Source organism: Hippocampus comes, unplaced genomic scaffold, assembly GCF_001891065.2.
Source record: "Hippocampus comes isolate QL1 unplaced genomic scaffold, H_comes_QL1_v1.1 scaffold786, whole genome shotgun sequence".
Lineage (NCBI taxonomy): Eukaryota > Metazoa > Chordata > Actinopteri > Syngnathiformes > Syngnathidae > Hippocampus > Hippocampus comes.
This window is the reverse complement of record NW_017805375.1, coordinates 111,959-133,334: the sequence shown is the minus strand read 5'-3', so window position 1 is coordinate 133,334 and position 21,376 is coordinate 111,959. Positions and strand designations below refer to the sequence as shown.

At 45.5% G+C, this 21,376-nt stretch overlaps 1 protein-coding gene across 5 annotated transcripts in view; it reads right to left on the bottom strand.

The window, feature by feature from the left end:
* Nucleotides 1-21,376, bottom strand: part of LOC109517114 (histone deacetylase 4-like) — a 79,006-nt gene that overhangs the window by 48,859 nt on the left and 8,771 nt on the right. For all 5 annotated transcript variants that reach the window (XM_019872069.1, XM_019872067.1, XM_019872070.1 and 2 more), the window contains exon 3: nucleotides 19,589-19,710. In XM_019872069.1, the coding sequence (XP_019727628.1) occupies nucleotides 19,589-19,628 (40 nt within the window). In that variant the 5' untranslated portion in view covers nucleotides 19,629-19,710. The remainder of the gene's footprint in view (nucleotides 1-19,588; nucleotides 19,711-21,376) is intronic.

Genomic DNA, 21,376 nt, shown 5'->3' with positions numbered 1-21,376 from the left:
GTAGGCGTTTGGGGGGGGGGGGGGGTGGGGTACAGCAAATAAGCGTATGCGGTTGTCCACTGTGTTCTGATATTGCGTTTATACATGTGTTGCTGCATCGTTTTTGTTCATTAACATTAAACTGCTACATTGATGCGATTCATGAACCCATCTAACACCATCACGGAGTAGCATTTAGCGAGCAGCAAAGTTATGTGTTTTTTTTTTCTCCAAATACAGAATGTGTCTTTGTCTTGATTTAATGTTTTGTTTCAGAGTAAACGTGAGAGTGGCAACAAATAACATGAAGAATTACTCGCTCGCTTGCTCGCTCTCTCTCTGCCAAACTACTGCTTGTCCTTGTCCATCACATTGATGGACTTCAATACCGTCTGTGAATATAAAAGCCCAAAACTGCTTAGTTGAAAGCGGGCCAAATCTTTGTCCTGTTCTTGAGCGAGGAACTCCCTTCATTCATATTTCACACGCTCTCCTTCCATGGTAATGCCTTCCGGGGTCTGTGCCGAGCTTGCAATAGAGCGAGAGCCATTAGCTGCAGGGCGGTGATGCCGGCAACCCCCCCCCCACCCTGGCCCCCGCCCTGCCCATTTCTTCCAAAGCACTTCCGCTCCTACGGGGCCCTCCGTGAACCCATTTCTTTTGGAGGACAACCTCAAAAGGCGCAGACAAGAGCCTTCTACCAAAAAATGGCAATACGCCATCATACACAAAGCTGAACGGACATGAAGTCGTCATACAAAACAATTTATTTATTTATTTATTCCGTTTTGGGTAAAACGCGTTGCTTCGCTTTTCATTTCTCTTCTTCAAATGGAATCCCACCCACCGTTCAATGACGCAGACCAATAGATTCTTCAAGCAGGCCCGGTTTGCCCGTGAGATTCAGTTTTGTAAACCAGTGAAATGACGAGCGGATCCCTGAACATGGCGGCGGTGCGTCGCTTTGGATCTGCAAGTAGCACAGCTTTTGAGGTGAAGATCGTGATTAGGCGGCAAACCGCAGCTTGTCACGTCGTATGAGGGAGAGAAGACTGGAGTTGAAGCACCTCAACCCGAGTATGCATATGGATGGTAGAATCCAAATAGATGCTGCGGCAGGTAGTCGAAAGTGTGACATTCAACTCGAGCCGGGCATCTTTCTCATCTGCAAATCAATTAGTATTTTGCCAACATAAGCGCTCTCTTGTTCTCGCGTGCAATGACGTGAGCACAACGGCAAAATTGTGCACAAAAGCGTGTTTTGTGCATACAGTACAAGAACGTGTTTTGTCACTATGGGCGGACTTGCAGAATGAACAAATTTCAATTAAGAGGAGTTTTGTGCAGCACAGAGTGATGAAGAATTTCAGGGGAGTTCGGATTTGCATTTCCTCAACTGGGCGAGTGGTCAAATATAGCTCACGGCCATTAGACAGGAAGGAATCCTCTTTCTGGACTGCGCATGTGCTACTCGTGGCGTCTGTGGTCCACAAGGCCAGCGAAATCGTTGGGAACGTAAAGCAAAAGGTCTAAAGCCAGAAGTGGTCATCCATTATACAGTAGATGGCTCGCAGAAGACTGCTGGGCATCCATACGGTGCCGCTCGCACTCTTAAAAGCCTTTACGAAAGCATACCTCTTGCATAAAGCAGCCGGAGGAAGTGAAAGAGCGCCGAGGAACGGCCGCAGTCAAACGTAGACGATATACCTCGCCGTGCGTTGACCTAACACTCGCACGCGAAGAGAAACCGCGAGACCCGTAGACGAGCGGGACGGACGGAGATTAGCCGACATGATAGGCGACCGCTCGGGCACGCAAAGAAGGAGCGCTAAAACTTTTGACAGCAGAAACCTCAAGCATCTTTCGATCAAATTTTACAGCAAATTCGTGAGTCTTTTTGGTGTCGGAAAAATGTAGGAATAACTGCTCCGGGAAATAAGACAGGAATGAAATCAACGAAGGCAGAGGGTGGGGAAAACATTCACAAGGATGGTCAATTGCGTGACCGTCCGCCTGCCAAACGCAAATCTGATCAAATCCATTGATTTTCCTTTTGGGCGGAAAAGAGGGCTTGCCGCTCCATCTTGCCAGTGACGGCAGTTCACATTTGGAGCAAATTAGGGGGACATATGGCGCGCTCGCACCACCCCCTCCTGTTTTACTGTGCCGGTAGAAGAGCAGGAAAGCTTCAAAGAGCGCAAAAATATGGACGCAGGCAAAATGATTGGGACCCTTCGCTGAAAGGAATGATGACCGAAAAAAAATGGACACTGACTCAAGTATCAAGAAAATAAAGGCGCTGCTGAAAAAACAAGCGTTGCTTTTGAATTGTGGCTCCGAAGAAGCGTCACTAAAACTGGCCTGGACGAAAAGGATGCCGGCCGGACCCGAACGCACTGGCGCCCTGAGATACGATTTGCATATTTTGTTCTGCGACTACGCCGGTAACTCAAGACAATCGTATTTCAAATCAGCTTTTGCCGGTGAAAGCAATGGCGGCGACAAAACTGTTCATTTTGGGTAGATGAGTGAATTTTCAACACCAGTGAATCTTCGTTGCGTGCTGAGGTGAGGTCGCAGCACGTCATCCTTTGAGATGAGCTGTGTCCAAGCTACGGCCCGCCGTTCATTTTTCAGCGGCCCGCGACATGACAAAAAATAAAATTGTATATTACTAAAAATGACATTTGATGTGGGGCACAAGGTTAGTTAAAACAAATGGGGGTGGGGGTTCTGAATTTGGAAATGGTATGCGGCTGCTGTGAAGTCTCTATTCTGGAGATCGATGGCTGTTGGTCACCCCAAAACTTGGAGAAATCACAAACTATTTGCCTGAACACCTTGAACAGAAAGCCAATGAACAACACCAATGATCTACAATTGCTTTCTTGACTGACTTCAGCATGTTTGAAAAAGTTGACGGATTTTAAAGTGGCCCTTTCATCCTTCCATTTTTCTGTAGGCGCCCCTCAAACGACAACGTTTGGACACCCCTGCTCGAGATCCCCCTCCCGAATAATAATCATATTTGTTATCCTGATTTCAATATCTATCAAAAACGATTGTAATGTTTTTAAAAAAATTTTCCCGTAATTGTCCAGCCCGAACGCAAACGAGCACTTAACTAAGGTCTTGTCAGACCGGCGGAGTGCTCAGAGCCAGACTTGTTTTTGTCTTCCAGCAGAGCAGACAATGTTTTAGCCTACTTTGTCTGCTCCACTGCCATTATTCTGACAGCTGGGTGCACACACGCGCGCACTCGTGTGTGTGTGTGTGTGTGTGTGTGTGTGTGTGTGTGTGTGTGTGTGTGTGTGTGTGTGTGTGTGTGTGCGCACGCACATTGACATGAAGGTCACAACCTCCAGCTATAATTAGGTAGTGATAAATTGCTGTGTTTTAACATTGGAAGTCTAATCTGTCACTGTTTTGAAAAGTTTTAGCCTCGCATCCGAATACACCTTAAAGTATATAATGGCAATATGTGTGTGTGTGTGTGTGTGTGTGTGTGTGTGTGAGTTGTACAGACAAGAGGTAGCTGCCACTGAATGCTGCCTACACCAAACTGGCAGCAGACACGGAGCTCCATGCCAGGTCAGGGAGTGTGTGGGTGTGGCGTTGGGTTTCTGTGGGCCCATCTGGAGCTCTGGCAAGCAGGCCCGGGGGGCAACGCGCCCCCCCTCCCCCGTCCGTGTTTAAATGGCAGGTTTTGGTGAATTACAAAACGAGACCAGGAAATAATTTCGCACCATTTGAAGTGTCCTGTAACCTGTTCAAGTCAAATGGGGGGGGGGGTCTTTTTGGTGAGCTAAAAATAAAAGTGAAATAACGTGGTTGCACAAGTGTGCACACCCTTTTGCGACACGTTTGTGTGAAAACCGTTTGCGTCTTCAGGACTGTGACGGTGGCCAAGTGGCACACCTCAGGAGTCGCAAAAATACAAACAGTTCTTTACATTCCATTTAATTGTGTTGAGACTATGTTTAAAAAAAATAGAGAGTGTCACTTTTTTATATTGAAATCATTATTTAAAAATTGGTTTGTTTTTTTGAAGAAGGCTAGAGCTAATTAATGAGTTTTCCGGAAAGATGAAGATGATCACATGATAGAAATAAATAGACACGAACCTCATTTTATAATGTCAGATGTGAAAAGGATTAATTCAGAGAACTTCCCTCAAAAGACTCCAGTGAGCAGAAGCCTGGCTGGCGGCCTTAATGTGGTCACGGTGAGCTCTGAAACCCACCACAAACTTAAAAAAAAAAAGGGGGTGGGGGGCCTAAATTGTTGCCAAGAAATTAGGGTTGGCCATTGGGGTGAAAACATTTTTTTGGTCTCAGTCACAAATAAATAAATTGATCACAGTCGAGCGGACGGCCATCTATTAAGTCATTTATAAAAGAGAACGTGGCAAAATGAGCAAAGTGACTTTTCTGCAGTGGCCGATCGCTTCTGTAAATAGTTGCAGAGAGCCGCTCGGCCGGCGCGGCTTTGCAAAGGCGGCGTTTTGCTCCTTCAATTTACAAGTTGCGTCACTTAAAATAATCCCAAATATTGACACACCGTGCAGCTGCGAGCGACATTCTGACAAACGCGCACGCACGTCAACACGCAGAAGTTTCAGCGCCACTCGGCTCAGTGGGCCGGGACGTTTGCCAGCTGTTCGTTGAGTTGCCGTTGTTTCTTTTTCAGTGATCTCGCCGGCAGATATTCCGTTTGGTTTGGTTTGGTTTGGAAAAGCTCAGGGAGCTTAATTCCTGTCGCAACAGGCCCGCTTCAAGCGCCCGCCATGGCTGCTGTTGGCCTTTTTAAGATGAAGACTCGTGGACTGTCGACAATTAGACATGTACGATGACTTCTGAGTTTGCTGTTTGCCAATTCACCCTGTTTTTTTTTCTAGAAATAGAGTACTGATAGCCGGTATCGGCTTGATGGCGACCCTATTTCAGTGTATTGGGTACTCGTTCGGAAAGGTGGCCGATACCAGCCACTGATACTTGAGGGAAAAAAATTCTGACATCAAGTATTGTGGCGGTTTGCCCCTGGGGCAACTCATCGTGTGTACCAGAGTGAAAGAAAGAAAGAGCTTAGTTAGATAATTATCTGTCATTGGATGGATTAAAATTGTATGTGTCAATAGCACAAGTGGTACTGGCACGCAGTATTGGATTTTTTATATATATATATATATATATGCGCGTGTGTAAATAATCAGTAAATAATGATGTATGGCTCTCTTCTCGCCTGTCTAGTTTCTTCTCCCACCTTCCTCCTCAATCCCTGCAGCATCTGTGCTCTGATCGCTAGCTATGTGTCAGTGCTGTGTGGGCTGCTGCTAATTTGTGCAGAGTGGGAGAAAGCTTTTTTGGCATGTGGCAAAAGTGTATTTTAAGCCGCACAATTGCATTATCACAGGCAGGTGCGCGAACACACACACACACACTTTGTGTCTGGTCTCCTGTTTTGAGGGCCTGGCCTAATGTCACATGCGTGTTCACTAAAACAAACAGATGCCCCAACCCACATTCACATGTTGTAAAACAGGAAGGCCCAGGCTGGCAGTTCTGATTGTGATGTGATGGAAACGCAGGGGGGGGGGGGGCGCTTATTCCAAAACGACAGGGTGGACATGTGCAAAATGCTCAACGGGATGAAAAAAAAATGGAATGTATTGTACACAATTAAAATGACATGTTGAGTTGAATAACTTGCCGTGTTGAAATTTGTTTGATTTTGACGGCCGAGCATGCAGTCGATGTTTCCCAAGACGAGGCGACCGCGACATTTCCGCGAGGGTGGCTTGAGTGTTTATTTATGAGTCACGCGAGCGCATGACGAGATAGATCATAAACAGACGGGGCGACCCACGGCCGCATGCGCGTTGCCGGGAGAAGCTACTCGATGTACATATTCCAGCCATATTGTCTGTGGAGGTACATTACGTTTGCGTGCGTGACATGTGACCATACATGCGATGAGCAGCGTTTAGCAACCGGGGCCATCTGTTGCATTGATGCCTTATCAGTATTTCCACCGCCACATGGGACGAGCATACCACACGTGGGACGACTGCATGCTCATCGGGCAGCATCATTCCATAAGAGGAGCAACGCCTCTCATTTATTTAAAAAAAAAAAAAATGAAGTGGTTTTCAGAAATAGCAACATTTTCCAGAGTGAAAATGTGTTGATCGTAAATAAAATAATGATAAATTATCCTTCCTAAGTGTGAGATGGGAGCTCGCTAAAGGCAATTTGCTGGCCCAAATTGGAGACGAGCAGCACTCTGAAAGGTGAACATGTGTTGTGCAAACACAATGGCCGCCTTTGCCAGGCCCCCCCCCCTCCTCCACTGAAGTCAGACAAGGGGAGGGAAAATGTGAGCGGACCATGTGCTGTGTCACACACGTGACCAAGCAGCAGACCAGAAAATACACACCGAGGCTACACGTTTTGTGGGGTTGCTAGGCGCTATTTTCAGCCCGAGCAGACTGCGCCATGATTAATACATGGCCCAAGGAGGGACGGGATTAAATATTCACATCTTGCGCACCGACACACAAAACGCACAGCTCGGAATGTCACGTTTCAAGCCAAAGTTGGACTTCTTTGTTTCCTCGTCCCACGTGAACAAATAACACAAACGCACAACAGACGACTTGCTACGATCAAGCGGAACAAGGGCGACGGTGCCGGTTAGCATCCGAGCGTGCGCGTCGGTGGGGTGATGGCGGCAGATGGCCCAAAGGCAATAACAGAACCAGAAGGAAACACACACGTGCAGTACCCGCTAAGTATTCCGACTCATCGCTCGATCGCCGTGAAGTCATTCATTGGCAGCCGTTTTGAGCAACCTCGCAACACCCACGGAATATCGGCTCCGTCGGAAGCCAAGCAAAGCAGAGATTCTTTGTTTCTATCAGTTGCTGTCTGAATCGGCAGTCGAACATGCGTCGTCCAAAACACCCGGTTTCTGGACGAAAAGCAGAGAAAACGAGCAGAACGGCGACCTCGATGGCAATGCCGTCTGCTTTTGCTGCACCGCAAAATGCCAAAACGGTAAGTTCAAGACTGACGAGGGGCTGATTCCCCACCGTTACTCTCATAAGAGATCCAATTTCACGTTCATTTGTCTGAAAATTATGTACGGTACTACAATCACAACAAAAATGGTTTGGTTCTTCATCTCTTTCAGATCGTGAAATGCAGAACAATGAAATGCTCATCCATCGTTAGCACAAATCGCCGTGTATAAGCTGAAAAGTTGGCATTTTTTTTCCCTGACGCTCGATATGTCACTTTTTTCAGTAAAGCACATGTAGAAACTTTTTTTTTTTTTTTTTTGTGAGCCGCTGTACAATAAACTGCATGAGACACAGCTGCCGGTAATCGGTGTGTATATACCGTACGTAGAGTATATCTGTTACTAAAAAAAAAAAAAAAAAAACGAAACAACACGTAGGCTAAGATAAGACTTTCTTGCGGAGAGACATACGTGCTCGCCACAAGGAAAAAGGAACGGCGGCCGATGCCAAGTGAGTGACGACTGGCGAGGAGACAAATTGGCGGAGAAGCGGGACGCAGACATGGCCCATCCTGTCCATACATGCCGAGTGTGCGGCAGTGAGACGAGCTCCACGTTCGCAGGAAGGACATTGAAGGAGGTGCCTTTTGTGCAGATTATGCGTTGCATCAACCCAGAGAAAAGAGTGAAGGGGGACAGATCGTTTTTTTTTTTTGTTTTTTTTGGAGGTGGGGGGGTTTGGTGAAGGTTCAGAGTCAGCGTGACGGTGTGCCAACCCGGGCAACCTGTCCGTTTCAAGACAAACCAGTCTGGTTCTCTGCCGCTCGAGGCCGTGCCAACTGTGCCATCCTGTCTCCTCCAAAATGGCCCTTCTGCCGCAAGTAAACCGAGCCAGCGGTGAGAGGGTGCCAGCCACACCGACCCGCCGCCACTTTCGCCCACAGACGCAAGGATCACCACGGAGGCGTTGCAATTAAAAGTCAACAACCTCCCGCCAGAGGCGAGCCTTGTCTCCAAAGCTCTAAAAGTGCCTCATTTGGCACAAGCGGCTATCTTTGTCGCGTCTGTACGGTGGACCTTTTCCTTTCACGTCGACAACATTCACCGGTTGTTTCTAAACTCGTCTCTTTTTTCACAACAGCACTTTGGAACGGTCATCCGTGCCTTGGTTACATCTTGGCCGGAATGTTTGCAATGCGTTTTATTTCAGAGTCAGGCGGTGCTCCTTCAAGAGTCTCCAGTCGTTCCAAAATACTGTTGCCCGCTCCTAAGTGGAGCTGGTCGGAGGAAGCACATACAGTAGCTCACTCTCTGGCCTCCCTTCACTGGATTTCTGGTATTTGTGATATTTCAAACTAAAAAAGGAAATCTGAAGAAGACAAGTCAGAACGGTATAAAATAAACGTGACACCGCGCTGCTAATATACTCTCGCAAAAGTAAGCCATGAGGCTCATTCACAACATTGACATGTGGTCTGGCGGCCAGCAGGGAACACCGGCTAGCAACATGTGGAAACTCGAAGCATCTGAGATAGCCGAGACCAAAACATGGCAATGTTTGAGTGTCAAAAAGAAAAGTCAACAGAGACGTCCCGTGACCTGTGCAGAGCGGCGGAAGGGGTCAGCGGGAAGACAGAAGGGCCTCCCTGTTCGGAAGGCGCTCGGTTGCACATGTGGACATCACATGGGGCAGATTCCACTTTGTCGCCACGTCATATAGCAGAATCGTTGGATTGACGCAGACGTACGAGGAAGACAAAAGAAGGGACGAGTGAAAATGGTTGCAAGTTGTATCGTTTTGTGTTTTGTAAAGCGCGTTGTTCCAGTTGCAGCGCTATGTGAACAAAGTGGTATTATGGCATCATATCGAATTCGATTTAGGATGAAACCCCACTGGAATGCTGAATCAAGGTCCATCCAATGCAGGCACAGACAAATACAGTCGAACATCCTTTCGGCGTACCTCGAGGGACACAGCGAATCTGTGCATACCAAATTAACAACCAAAATTTGAATTAGACATAATGGGGGGGCGGGGGGGGGGCATTTTGTGCGACAATTTAAAGCAAAATAAAAATTTATCTCATTAACTGATGGAATAATCGATCGAAAATTTGATTCAAAAAATATTTGATAGTGACAGCTACATTGTCAAGTAAAACATTTAGTACGGTTTACGGATTCTGGGGATGGAAAAAAAACCCGAAAACAAAATGTGTTATAGCCATACGGTCAACATGCCAGCATTTCATAACATCCTGCGTTAAAACTGTTCGGAAGATGTACGTTGCACATCTTTGGCAGGTGTCGCAACAAAGGCGGCGAGTCAGAACTCGGCAGCCAAACGTACGCAGCAGAGGCTTCGCATTTCGTCAGTCGTTTTTTTTTTTTTTGGGGGGGGGGGGATCCTTTTCAACACTGGAAGACTAGCAAAGATCAGAGGCAGGGGCTCCGACAATATGACCCCGATGACGCGCGTACACTCACGCGCTCCAAATGGAACAAAGTACGAAATGAGCGGGGGCATTTCCAGACGAACGCGAACTTGACGGCTTTTCGTACAATAAGCCAGAGCATCCGCAGTCATTAGGGAGGAATTTATTCCATGTGGCTCCCTCTGACGTCAATCTGATGCCTTCTCACTTTGCCCGCCCGCGGCTCTGTGAATGTTTAGCGTTGGGCTACCTTTGGCAAAGCTCCTCGACCGACGTGCCGGGTGAGGTTCGGGGGGGGCTTGGATGGGGTTTCTTTGCTTGTTTTCAAAAGCCAGCCCGGATCGGCGCGCCGAGCTCATTCGAGGCATTCGGCCTCCGGTACTCCACTGACGAATGCTCGTTCGGTGCAGCAGCGGGCGAGCATGTCAGTGCAGCAGTCAGGGGGTCGCTTTTAGAACAACACTCCACATCTGCACAGCTTAGAGAGCAAATGTGGACGGGCTAACACAGTTCGGATTGGTCGGCTCTACAATTCATTGTTCTCAAATTGATCCATGCGACCTTTTTTTGTCCTCGATTTAAAGGTGACATTTGGTTGAAAATGGATTTGAAACCGCTTGGATACCGATGTACAATTAGCTTTAGGATTTAGAAGGCAGCGTCGAATACCCATAAAAATTCAGAGGGATCTTTTTTTTTTTTTCATTGCTTGGACACAAACACAGTGGTGCCTTGAGATAAAAGTGACCCGACACTGCATCATTCGCTCCATTTATTTATTTGGCTTTGACTTGCAAGCAAAAACTTGCGATATGAGTGCCGGACGAAGGCAGTGGACTCAACTCGCTTCTCCACAAACAGCACCAGAAAAAAAATTTTTTTTTTTTAAACTTTTTGGGGGTTGGAGTGGACAGATTCTCAACTCAACTAAACTCATCGAGGTAAAAACGTTTTTCGTGTCTTGAAACCTTTGAGTTTGAAACCTTGAGATCCGTATGGTGAAGGATCACATTTTGGTACATCGAAAAACCTTCATGAATTGATCTGAAAATCTCAGATGCCAGTGAGACCAAAAAGAAGAAGATGAAGAGCTTTGTCTTTATCCCCGGCTTAAAATCTAAAGCTATTAAGAGCTCGCCGATTGTGCAAACAATCTGCTCTTCAATTTTAAATATGTCCACGAGAGCATTTCCGCGTTGCCAAATCATCCGCGACGATGCGACGTACACCAAGTCATCGATTCCGATGACTCCGTCGCTTTCGCAATAAGTTCACACGCGCCCGGCGACATCATGCGCGAGCGAGCATCTGCTCCGCAGAGACCGAGACAAGAGCGGAACGACAATCGACGTGAAAATAAAGACCCGAGTGTGCCACGTGTGCCCGCGTCGGGCGCCATGTCACAAAAATAAGACTCGAGGGATTATCTGCACTAATACTGAGTCACTCCGGTTGACGCGGGAGTTTACGGCGGCATTACAAGCAAGCTGATGCTGAGTGGATTGTGCTGTCATTACGATTATTGCGGAGATAATCCATCCGACTGGAGCGTGCGCTTCGTAACTTCACCAAGTGTCCCGTGTGCGCAAGTATGTCAAAGAACCGTTCTAACCGCAGCGACTGATGGAAAACATCAAACTACGAGCTGACTTCATACGGTGTAGCGGACGGAAATGACTCCGCCTTCCTTACCTTCGTGGCTGACCGCTTCCTTCTGTACCAAAGTGTAACAGCCGTCCATTTTTATAAAACGAGATTACACAAATGCAGCTAACCTGATTAGTTTCACTCATGATTATGCGAGGGGGCTTCCAGACTTTCGATCTTGCCGCAGAGCGTTTGACACTTCTCAGACAGCTCAAGTATCCAAGAGAGTGAACAAATTTGTTCTTTTACATACTTTATATCTTGCCGCAGAGCGTTTGACACTTCTCAGACAGCGTCAAGTATCCAAGAGAGTGAACAGATTTGTTCTTTTACATATTTTAAATTGGTTAATAAGAAGTCAAAATGACAGACAATGTCGGGACAGACGAATACTGTGGATAAAATGTATTATTATTATTAGTATTATTTGTGCCAAAATGAAACCGACCATATTTGGACATACAAGGTTTCCGGCCGCATGCGACGATATGTAGGAAAACCGCCAAAGACGAGCAGAATTCGTGACAATGGTGGAATACTAATCTGGTCTCATGTGAAAACTCGTGAGGAAAAAAAATCCTCCGCAGATCAGTATTCTAAAAATAAAAGCCATAATTCATCAATTTTCTCAAGCACTTGTTTAAAAGAAAAAAAAAAAAAAACAACAACAATCTAATCTGAACCCGATGAGGGCAAAATGCTATCGGAAATGGATGCATTTAAGTTAGACTGAAGCATTTAATCGTTCAAAACTAGATAATCAATGACCAACTATGATTGCTCACTCTATATTTGGGCTGGATTGGAATTCTTCCCGAAAAAAAAAAAAAAAAAGATGTTCTTGGCACCATCCCTCCATCTGAAGGGAACATGAGGGGATACTTGCTTTGGGCTTAGTTTGTTTGTTTTTTTCTCGCGCGTACGTGCCAACTTCGGGTTTGCCTGAGCTTCTTTTCTGAGCTGTGCGAGTGGATTGGTCGTTCCCATGCCATCTGATGTCAACAAGCTTCATCAGCAGCATTAATCCACTCCACAAAGTCCCCTTTTCGGGGGAACCTCTCACAAGGACAGCGAGGCGATTGAGGGATGGAGACGCTTTTTTTTTCACTTTTTGCTAAGTGACTCATGGCGGCAGAGAGAGAAAAAAAAAAAGGGAGTCACAAAATGAACACAAGGACGGAACATGGAGTTCCAATACAAATGTAAATTAAGTACGAGGTTAAAATGCGAAGACATTAAAAAATATATATATATATAAAAAATAATAATCATAACAACCACTCAAATCCTCGAGTGTCCACTTTGGTGGACGCTTTCTTTTCCTCCGGAGTCAATTAGAGCGGGGATAAAAAAACGCTTTAAGGTCAATCTGTGCGCCGGCGTCCTCCGGTAAGATGTCCATTAAGCGAGCTCATCTTTCATTCCGCAGCCGCGTCTCGGAGCGGGCCGACCCGAGAGGAGGCCGTGCTGAGATGACGCCGCTGTCAACGCCGGCGCGGCCATTACTTTGGAGGCGACGACAGCTTAATTGTAAGATTTGGTTTCGAAAATGGAGGCTTTCAGAAGGAAGTGGAGCGGCCACAACTGTTAATTAGACACGAGTCATCCGACGAAGACAAAACGCGGGGACACGGTGGAGGAGGTGTTTTGGTGCGCGGCCACGGTTTATTTGCGCCAGACAAAAGAGGTGGGGGGCCCCTTTAGATCCGTGCTTACAACAAAATGCCCTTTGTGTACCGAATTAATGTGTGAATACATCTGTGAGAGGGGAAAAATATTGGCAGGGGAGAACAGGGCCGCTTGTGTCTATTAATAGTGTCTATAAATAGAATTTTTAACTGCTATTATTTGCGTGTACAGAGTACCATTTTAATTGTTTTTAAGGTAGGTGAACTAACCTTGTTTAAAAAAGATGAGAGATGACCATTAAATGTAAGCGACTTCATTCTCATGTTCCGACTACGGTCCTTAAAGCCACGGTCGCAAGTGCACGTTGTCAGCAGAAAAGTGACTAAATCGCCATTCTACTGTGACGCCAACGGAGCGAGCGTGCGGTCTGAACATGGCTAATGGCATTGACAGAGGCATTATTGTCCTGTAAACAAGCTGGCGGAGCAAAAGCAAAACGCCTGCGAAGCCGACAAGATGAAAATGGATGTTTGCTTTGAGGGGAATGCGAGTTAAGTCCATCACTGTGATGTTTGTGCGCTATCCATTATTGGCCAGATAACAAGCAGAGCAAGGTGAGCTCCGACACTCAATCCGACATGATCGCACATTCACACACTTTGATTGCGGGCTAAAAAACAAGCTTTGGTGAACTCTCGAGTCAGTGTACCATTTTTTAATAGACCGCGGTGGGGCTGAAAAGTCAAATAATCATCACCGTCAATGAATAATCACCATAGCCGGTGCTGCTTTGCATACTTTCCAAGATTCATTTCGCCTTAGCAAGGTTGAAATGAGCGAAGGTGTCTAGCGACAATCGGGCCAAATATCAGCATTGCGAAGACCCGATTATCGGATACTTCTGAAAGATTATCCTGAGCGATGGTGTATGAAGAGTGATTTATGCGCCCCGGTGTCCCCGGAAAACAGCTGAGGCTAACAATCATTCAATGCCAAAACGGAAAAATACGTTTGCAAAAACCCAATCGTTTGGTGGGGGGTTTTTATTTTCATTATTAAAAATTATTAATAAGGGGCTTCGCGCACATCCTCAGTCAGAAATGGATGGTATCGGCTCTCCCAATGTGAGAAAATGCCTGGCAATGAGTTCGTGTTTAAACCGCTAACAGTTAGCGTAGCTTTTTCTATTTGTTCTGCTACTACTAGAGTAGTCGTCATCACAGTAGAAGTTAACTGCAATATTTAAAACAATCATAAATTTTATAAGCCTGGCTTTTTTCTATTCTTCTACTTAGTTAAAAAAATTAAAAAAAAAACAACAACAACAACTGTGTTTCCTTTTTCTCAAGCGACGGCACCTCCTCTGAAGTCCTTTGGCGCCGGCCCCCGTGCGCCTGCTTATTCAGTCGACACATTTCTGTGAGAACGCATCTTTGTCGGGTCAAATAAACATTCCCACGGATGGCCCGATGTTCGCGTGTGTTACACGGTGTGTGTCAGCATCTTACAATTGCATTTCCATGCGAGAAGCGCTCGGTGTGCGGCTTGTCATCGCACGGACGCTCATTAGGGTGTAAGCCCCCCGGGTGCAATCATGTGCGAATGACAATGAGCCTGATCGATGCCGACACGAGACAATCCGTTTCATTTTCAGGCCCGGGTGACAAACAGGAGACGCATTGGTGCGACCCAATAATCAGCGCTTTCTATATATGTACCCGCTAATTGTCAAGGAAAAAAAAACACATGAGCTCACTTCTGACACACTTTGTGTCTGCCACGCTGAGCCGCATGCTAAGTAAGCAAGCTGTACGAAAAATGAACTGCATGGAGACAATACACAAGTTTGAGATTTGTTCCGTGACGGCACTCGTAACTGTATCACAAATCGTCTTTACCCATTGAAATGAATGGGAATGCCAATAATCCATTCTGGCCTGCCCCAAACCCCCCAAAAAACAAAACAAAAAAAACTAACTTTGAAAAGTGTTTTTAGTTACTGAAAAAAAAAATGAAAAAAGCACTCTATTATGTACTTTACAAAAAGATGTGCGAACATCATTTAAGTGAATTTAAATCACTAAGAGGTTGTGTACATCATGATTAGTTCATTGTGGCTCCTTCTGGCGAGGACCAAATATCCGTTGCCTAAAAGCAATTTGTTAGCCCGTCTATGGCGTTTCCTATGAAGCCAGTAGAGGCTGTGTGGTTATTTTGAATTCGTGTCATATTTTAACCATGCATAGTTGAACAGGAAACCACTGCCACCATATTGCTCGCAAATCAAGACATAAAATCAAGCAAACGACAGCTCGTTCTTTTTGATCCAAGCAAAAGCGACTCGTCCTTTGATCTGACCAAGATGAGATTTAAAGCGGAACTTTTTGCGTTTGGCTCCTACGATACGCAGTGTAAGCGTTAGCTATCGAGAAACCTCGCGGCGAACACATCTCGCAACATTTTTTCGATTCATAGAAACCTCACGAGCTCATTTATCTGGCCGGGCATAAAATGAAATCTTGACCGTACCTTGGTGTTTGGTTCCTGTGATAAACTACTCCTTCTGAGAGTCGCGGTAATGATCTCGCGGCGTTATGACATCTTGCAAATTGCATTCGCGGGAGGATGACAAAACTTGGTTTCATACGAATTTGACTAATAACGCTTCCACGTTCACGCCGCGCGTTTCGACAGCGGCGCGCCATTGCCCATTATCGTCGGTTACCGCCGGTCCGCAGCGGCTGACGCAGAGAAATGTCGGCGAGTAAAATAGCAGAAGTGAAATCCAAACAAAGTCCGAATGAATGAAAAACGACTCCCGCATTCTGAACTCTTCTCATGAATTTGCGACGACAGTACAACACCGAGCACCGAGTGCTGACTTCTCATCGTTAAAATACTGCTGTGAATGGCATTTTTCAAAACTTCTCATGATGTAAGGGGTGTTTGTCGAGCAGCAAGGACTTGAAATTGCACATATTCACACTCGCAAGATGCCAAATGAAACAAACCACTGGAGTTTTGCCATTGGCAGCCAATTAGCGTTGAAGGCTCAGGGAGAGCTCGTGTATACAAAGTGCCAACGAGTTTATCCAATGGCTGATTGGGATTTCAGAAATCAGAAGAATTTGGGTTTCGACAACCTAACGGGAGCTCAAATTACGCCACATGAATCGTCTCACTGGCCGGTATCCGAAGTCACGCTGGGCAAATGAAACTCGAAGCTTGAGCTTACCTTGACAACAAAAGACGGGAACGTTTTGGCGAGCGTAAGCGCGCCTAACGTGGGGCTTTGGAACAGGAGTCGCTGGATTTGTGCTTGTAATAATTGAGCCTTAGTGTGGGGTGGTTTTCCAAACACTAGAAAGAGCACATAAGAACTGTGAGAAGGTCACAATAGCTGAACTGAAAAGAAACCGGACATATGAGCATACCCTGAGTGTACATGAATAAAAAATATATTCATCCATAAATACAGCTTAGGGTCTGTGTATGAGCCCGTATTGTTTTGTTTTGGGGTGTGGGGGGTGCTCTAATTTTAAACAATTAAAAACAGTTTTCCAGGTGTCTTAATAAAATGAATTTGGTCAGCGTAGCCCCCAGAGATCAATTCCAACATGTTGGCCGTCAAATTCAGCATTCACGTACGTGCGCACCCAACATGTTGTTCATTTTGTTGCTTTGTCACATTTTGTCATTTGCGACCACAAAAGCCTCAAGGCTCCTTCACGGGTCCCTTTTTAGACCTCAATTTCATGGCGTATGCACAGATTAGTGCCTTGAAAAGTTCATTCTGCCTCCGGAGACCCAGGGTGCACTAAGCCGCAACATTGCGTAACTGCTGGGAACTTTGGATTTTGTTTTCGGTTATGGAAGCGGGGGGTGGATTACGTCCTCGCAGAGCCACCTGACCTGCCTGGTTACAGCCCTTTTTCTACGCATCTCCGAGACTCAGGCCTAGTACACACATACTCATCACCGACACTGCAAAGTCATCCCTCAAGACCGGTTCCAATAATGCAACTTGTTTTGTGTCTTTATCTGAAATCCGGTGGTGGGGAGTACAAATTTGTTTTTCCCCAGTTGTGCCAAGCTCTCAAAACAAGTACAGTACGACATACGTGTTTTTCCTTTTTTTTTTTTTTTTTTTTTTAACTTTTATAGGAATTCTTTTTACTTGTACGTATTTGTACTTCTACTTAAGTACTGTGTACTTTTTCCACTTTTGCTCATCTCATATACAGCATGAAGTTTTATTTACTATACACACGGACAGTCTGACAGTCTAAAAGCGGGCATGGTCTCTGTTTTAAAGTGAACCGGAGCCCTTGCCTTTTCCTGATACTGTAATCGTAGGAGCAGATGTGAACTCTTATGGGTTAATCTTTGAGGTCTTGTGACTTCTTAATCTGCGTATCGTTTGCAAACGAACATCTGGATTATTTTGCGATCTGACAGATTGACTCGGAGGACAAAGCCAACGTGCTGGTCTACTGTACGTGGCGCACGGTGTCACTTTCACTTAACGATCACAGCCGAATGTCTCAAGTGTCTTCCCGGGCCTAAATTTGAATTTGAAGTGACACATGCACAATTGCTACCGTTGTGAAGCCGCTAAGTGGTTATTACACATTTCCCCTCCACAAAGAAACAGCGCACAAACTGAAGAGCCACAGCCAAAGGGGCGAAAAAAAAAAAAAAAAGATAACCAACTATTACATTATTGGCCCTTTTTCCAGACAATAAAAAAAAAAAAAAAAGTCAAATGCACTGTGACCAATTTGTTCTTTAAAAACAAACCACATGATGAAGTCACTTCACTAATGACAAAACAATTTGGCTCGGCCGGCGAAGCATTTTGACCATAAAAACATTGCTCTCTGCATGCATGACATTTATTAAGCGCAAAACTTGAACACTTAATAAATTCCTCCAAAGGCTACGTTACACTCGTGTTTGCCCACACTTGAATAACTTGAAAGGCACATTGTTGAAACTGAGAGAGAGCGAGAGAAAGGGCAATAATGGGGCTCTCATCTGTCCTGGTCAACAAGAGCTTCCGTTGTGCTCAAAAAGGGGCTCGACACTTGTTGTCTTCCACCGAGTCGAGCCACTGAGGAGCATCGAGCTGAGATTCATGAAGCACTACCGACAAAACACGGATAAAATGACATCAAATGCGAATGGAGGGAGCGGTGTCAAATCTTCTCAACGTGGAGAGTAAAACCTCAATTAACACAAAAGAAAAAAAGAGTTTTAGGGCAAAGTGAAAAACAGGTCAAAAGTGCTGAAGTTTCTATTTTGTTTTTTTAGAAGTAGGTTAAACTTGACTTTCCACCGGCCCAGACATGAGACACTCTTCTCGTCTGGCACCACGGACGTTTTTTTAAAAAGCTCCCACTGCGACTTTTTTATGACAGTTACTGAGTAGAATCCGCCCCCCCCAACCCCCCACACACACACACTCTTTATGAAGCACGAAACCACGCCTACATTTATAGGTGCTATTAGTCAATTTATCGGTCTGTAGAAAACGCTCTCTCTGGAAGTAGCAGCTCTCATGTTGGAACGTTTATTTGTAGACTCAACACGGATATGAGGATGGCCAACGACAAGCCTTCATTCTCGACGCATGTGCTAACATTCCAGTTGTGACACGAGTGTACTATTTTGTTTGTTTTTTTTAATAAAAAGCAAATGCAATTTTGTTGTTTTCTCTTTCTGAGACTTAAAAAAAACAAAAAAAAAAACACATCACCGCTCGGCTCCCCAGACGTCGCATGAATAATTCAGAACCACCTGTCATGGATCACTGTTCGGAATAAGATTTTTTTTTTTTTTTTTTGGGGGGGGGGGGTCTTGAATTTCTTTCGACACATTTCTTGAGCTGATGCAGCACCTGACAGAACGTCTGAGGCGCACACGGGCCTTCTAATCTGGAGACATCTGCAAGTTAACTTGCATTCCGCTTCTGGGGGGCAGTGGGGGCACTCATTTTGATGGTATGCATGTTAATGCGGGGAAGGGAGTCGAACTTGACCTCAAGTGGGAGGTCCTCGACAGCGTCATCTTCAGTTTAAGTGGGCCAAACCCAGGACTGCCCAATCAAAGAGCACATACAGTATAGGCAAGGCAAATGTAGTTCGAGAGCACATTTCATACACAAGGCAACTCAATGTGCTTCACACAACCAAAAGCACAACACTTAAAAGCATGAACAAAAAGAACAGCCAAAGACATTCAAAAACACAATTAAAAGCAAATAAAAGAAGTAAAAAGTTGATTTCCGAAATTACTAAAAGACTGTCGAGTGAAATTGATTTTATTGATTCCAATTAGGTGCAGCATAACGGCTAAAAGGCGCTTCAGCATGTTTTGAAACTTGGGCTCCACTCATAGACCCGCGTTTGCAGACCTCACAGGCCGAGTGGGTTGCCATTCAATTAGCATTTCCTATCATGTAGTCAGGACCCAAACCATTCAGTGATTTATTGACCAGGAGCAGAATTTTAATCTCTATTCCAGAGCTGACTGGGAGCCAGTGCAAAGCCTCTTTTGATGTCTGTTCATGTTGACAAGTAACCATTCACGAGTCGAGTCAAGCCCCGCATGCTAGCGATTCACCACCTGTGGAGTTGCCTCGTCAGATTTTTTTTTTCTTTGTATCTTAAAAAAAATTGGGGGAGGGTTTTTTTTTTTGGGGTGTGGCAAAGTAGTTTTTTTGTAGAAATAATTTTTAGGTTTAAAAAATATTAAATATTAAAAAGTATTTAAAATGGCCATCAATTACATGCAAATTTTGGCTATTCGCGGTATGGTCCAGTCCCGATCGAACAGCGGTGGTCCATTTGGTGGATGTGGGGAGGAAGCTACAATACCTGCAGAAACGCCATCCAAGCACGGGGGGAAGGGGGACATGCAAACTCCACACAGGGCGTACTGAGCCGGGATTCAAACCCAGAACCTCTGGACTGCAAGACAGATAGATCACCGTGCTGACCTACGGAAGACAATGAACCCAAATGCCCGTCAATAAAGACGAGCAAAGGCAAGAGCATCACCGGCATAAACCCAACACGCACGCACTCTCCTTTTGCTCCAATTCGTAGGCCGTAATACACTACACAAGGCTTCCCTCTACCTCTCCGCCCCCCCCTCTTCCACTCTCCCTCCCCGCTCCCTCTGTTTGTGTTCAGGCTGGGGCGTCAAGCTGCATCAGTATTTATTGACGCAAGATCCCCTTTGGCCAAGACCCACCACCCATTACTGCTGCTGGCATAAGGAGGCGAATGAGAGAGTTTGTGTGAGCGCGTACGTGCGCAAGTGTGTGTTTGTGTGTGTGCGTGTGTGTGTTCCGACTCTGACCGTCCAAGGCCATAAACACGGCTCCAAAATGCCAAGTCGCATGTCAACATGCCAGCCTGTGCCACCCAAGTTTCAGGCGCACAAAAAGTCCTTCAGTGCTGCTCAAATGGCATTGAGGAAGGGAAAGGGTGATCTGTCACGTATGGCGAAGGGCTTAAGTAGACCCAATCAGGGAGGTGGTGTGGGGGGGGGGGGCAACATGGGAAATGAGCAGCTAACTGGATGAGTGGCTTACATGAAATTGAAGATTAAAAGCTTCATCTTTCATTTCGGACCAACTCAACGAGGACAACATTCTGGCAGCACGACTATTTGTTTTGGCTTCTTGATCTCTTTTAAAATAAAAAAAAAAAAAAAAAAAAAAAAAAAGTATGACTTTGCTGGGTGCACCAACGGGGACTTTTCCTTGGGATCAATTTTGTTTCTTCTAAAGCGGCACAATTCATCGAATTTTGTCAGGCGCCATTAAATGAAGCTGATTGTCGGCCATGCTTCAATTCAAAATGCAACAATGTCTCCTTTAGTGCTCCAAAAAAGTCACAGATATCTCGGGGCTTGCACCAAAAGTTCACGCAGATGACCTAAAACGTACACAGTGACGTTAGCGAATCCCTATGAGCAGTTCAAAAGAAAAATAAATCAATAAATAAATAAAAAAGACATCAGCAAGTTGCCCTTTTGCCGCAGAACAATGAACACAAAAATGAAGCAAGGGCAGTGCCGTCAAGCCAGCGGTTGACGGACGCGGGACGGGGGAGACAAGCGGCCTTTTATCCATTTTTTGGCCAGACACTTGGAAAAGACCACAAAAAAAAGGTCATTAAAAAAACAGCGAGGAGGAACGGCTTTATATAATGAGATTGTATAACATATTGTTAGTGGGAGCGCAGCACGGCAAACCACACAAAGATGGCGAGGTTTCCAATGACACGGTGAAAAGCGATAAACTCCCCGTCATGCATGATGAGTCGCCGCGTCATGTGACCAGTCACGTCGCTCGACAATGTGCGTTGCGATTGGAACTTGTCATGCCCTGCCAGAGAGTGACTGCAGGTTTTTGGGGGTTTTTTTGCCTCTTGTCCCCCCCCCCCACCAAAAAAAGACAATAAGTACAACTACAAACTACAGATGGAACGATATGGTTTTGGTTTTTTTTCTGGACGGGTGATAATTATGAGTAGTCAAGGAGGCCGATAACCATGATTTGGAGCTGATATCAATTGTCTGTAAAAGGGCAAATATTTGCCTCAAAATTTAAATACATAATAATCCGAACTCCAATGTTACACAAGTTTTTTTTT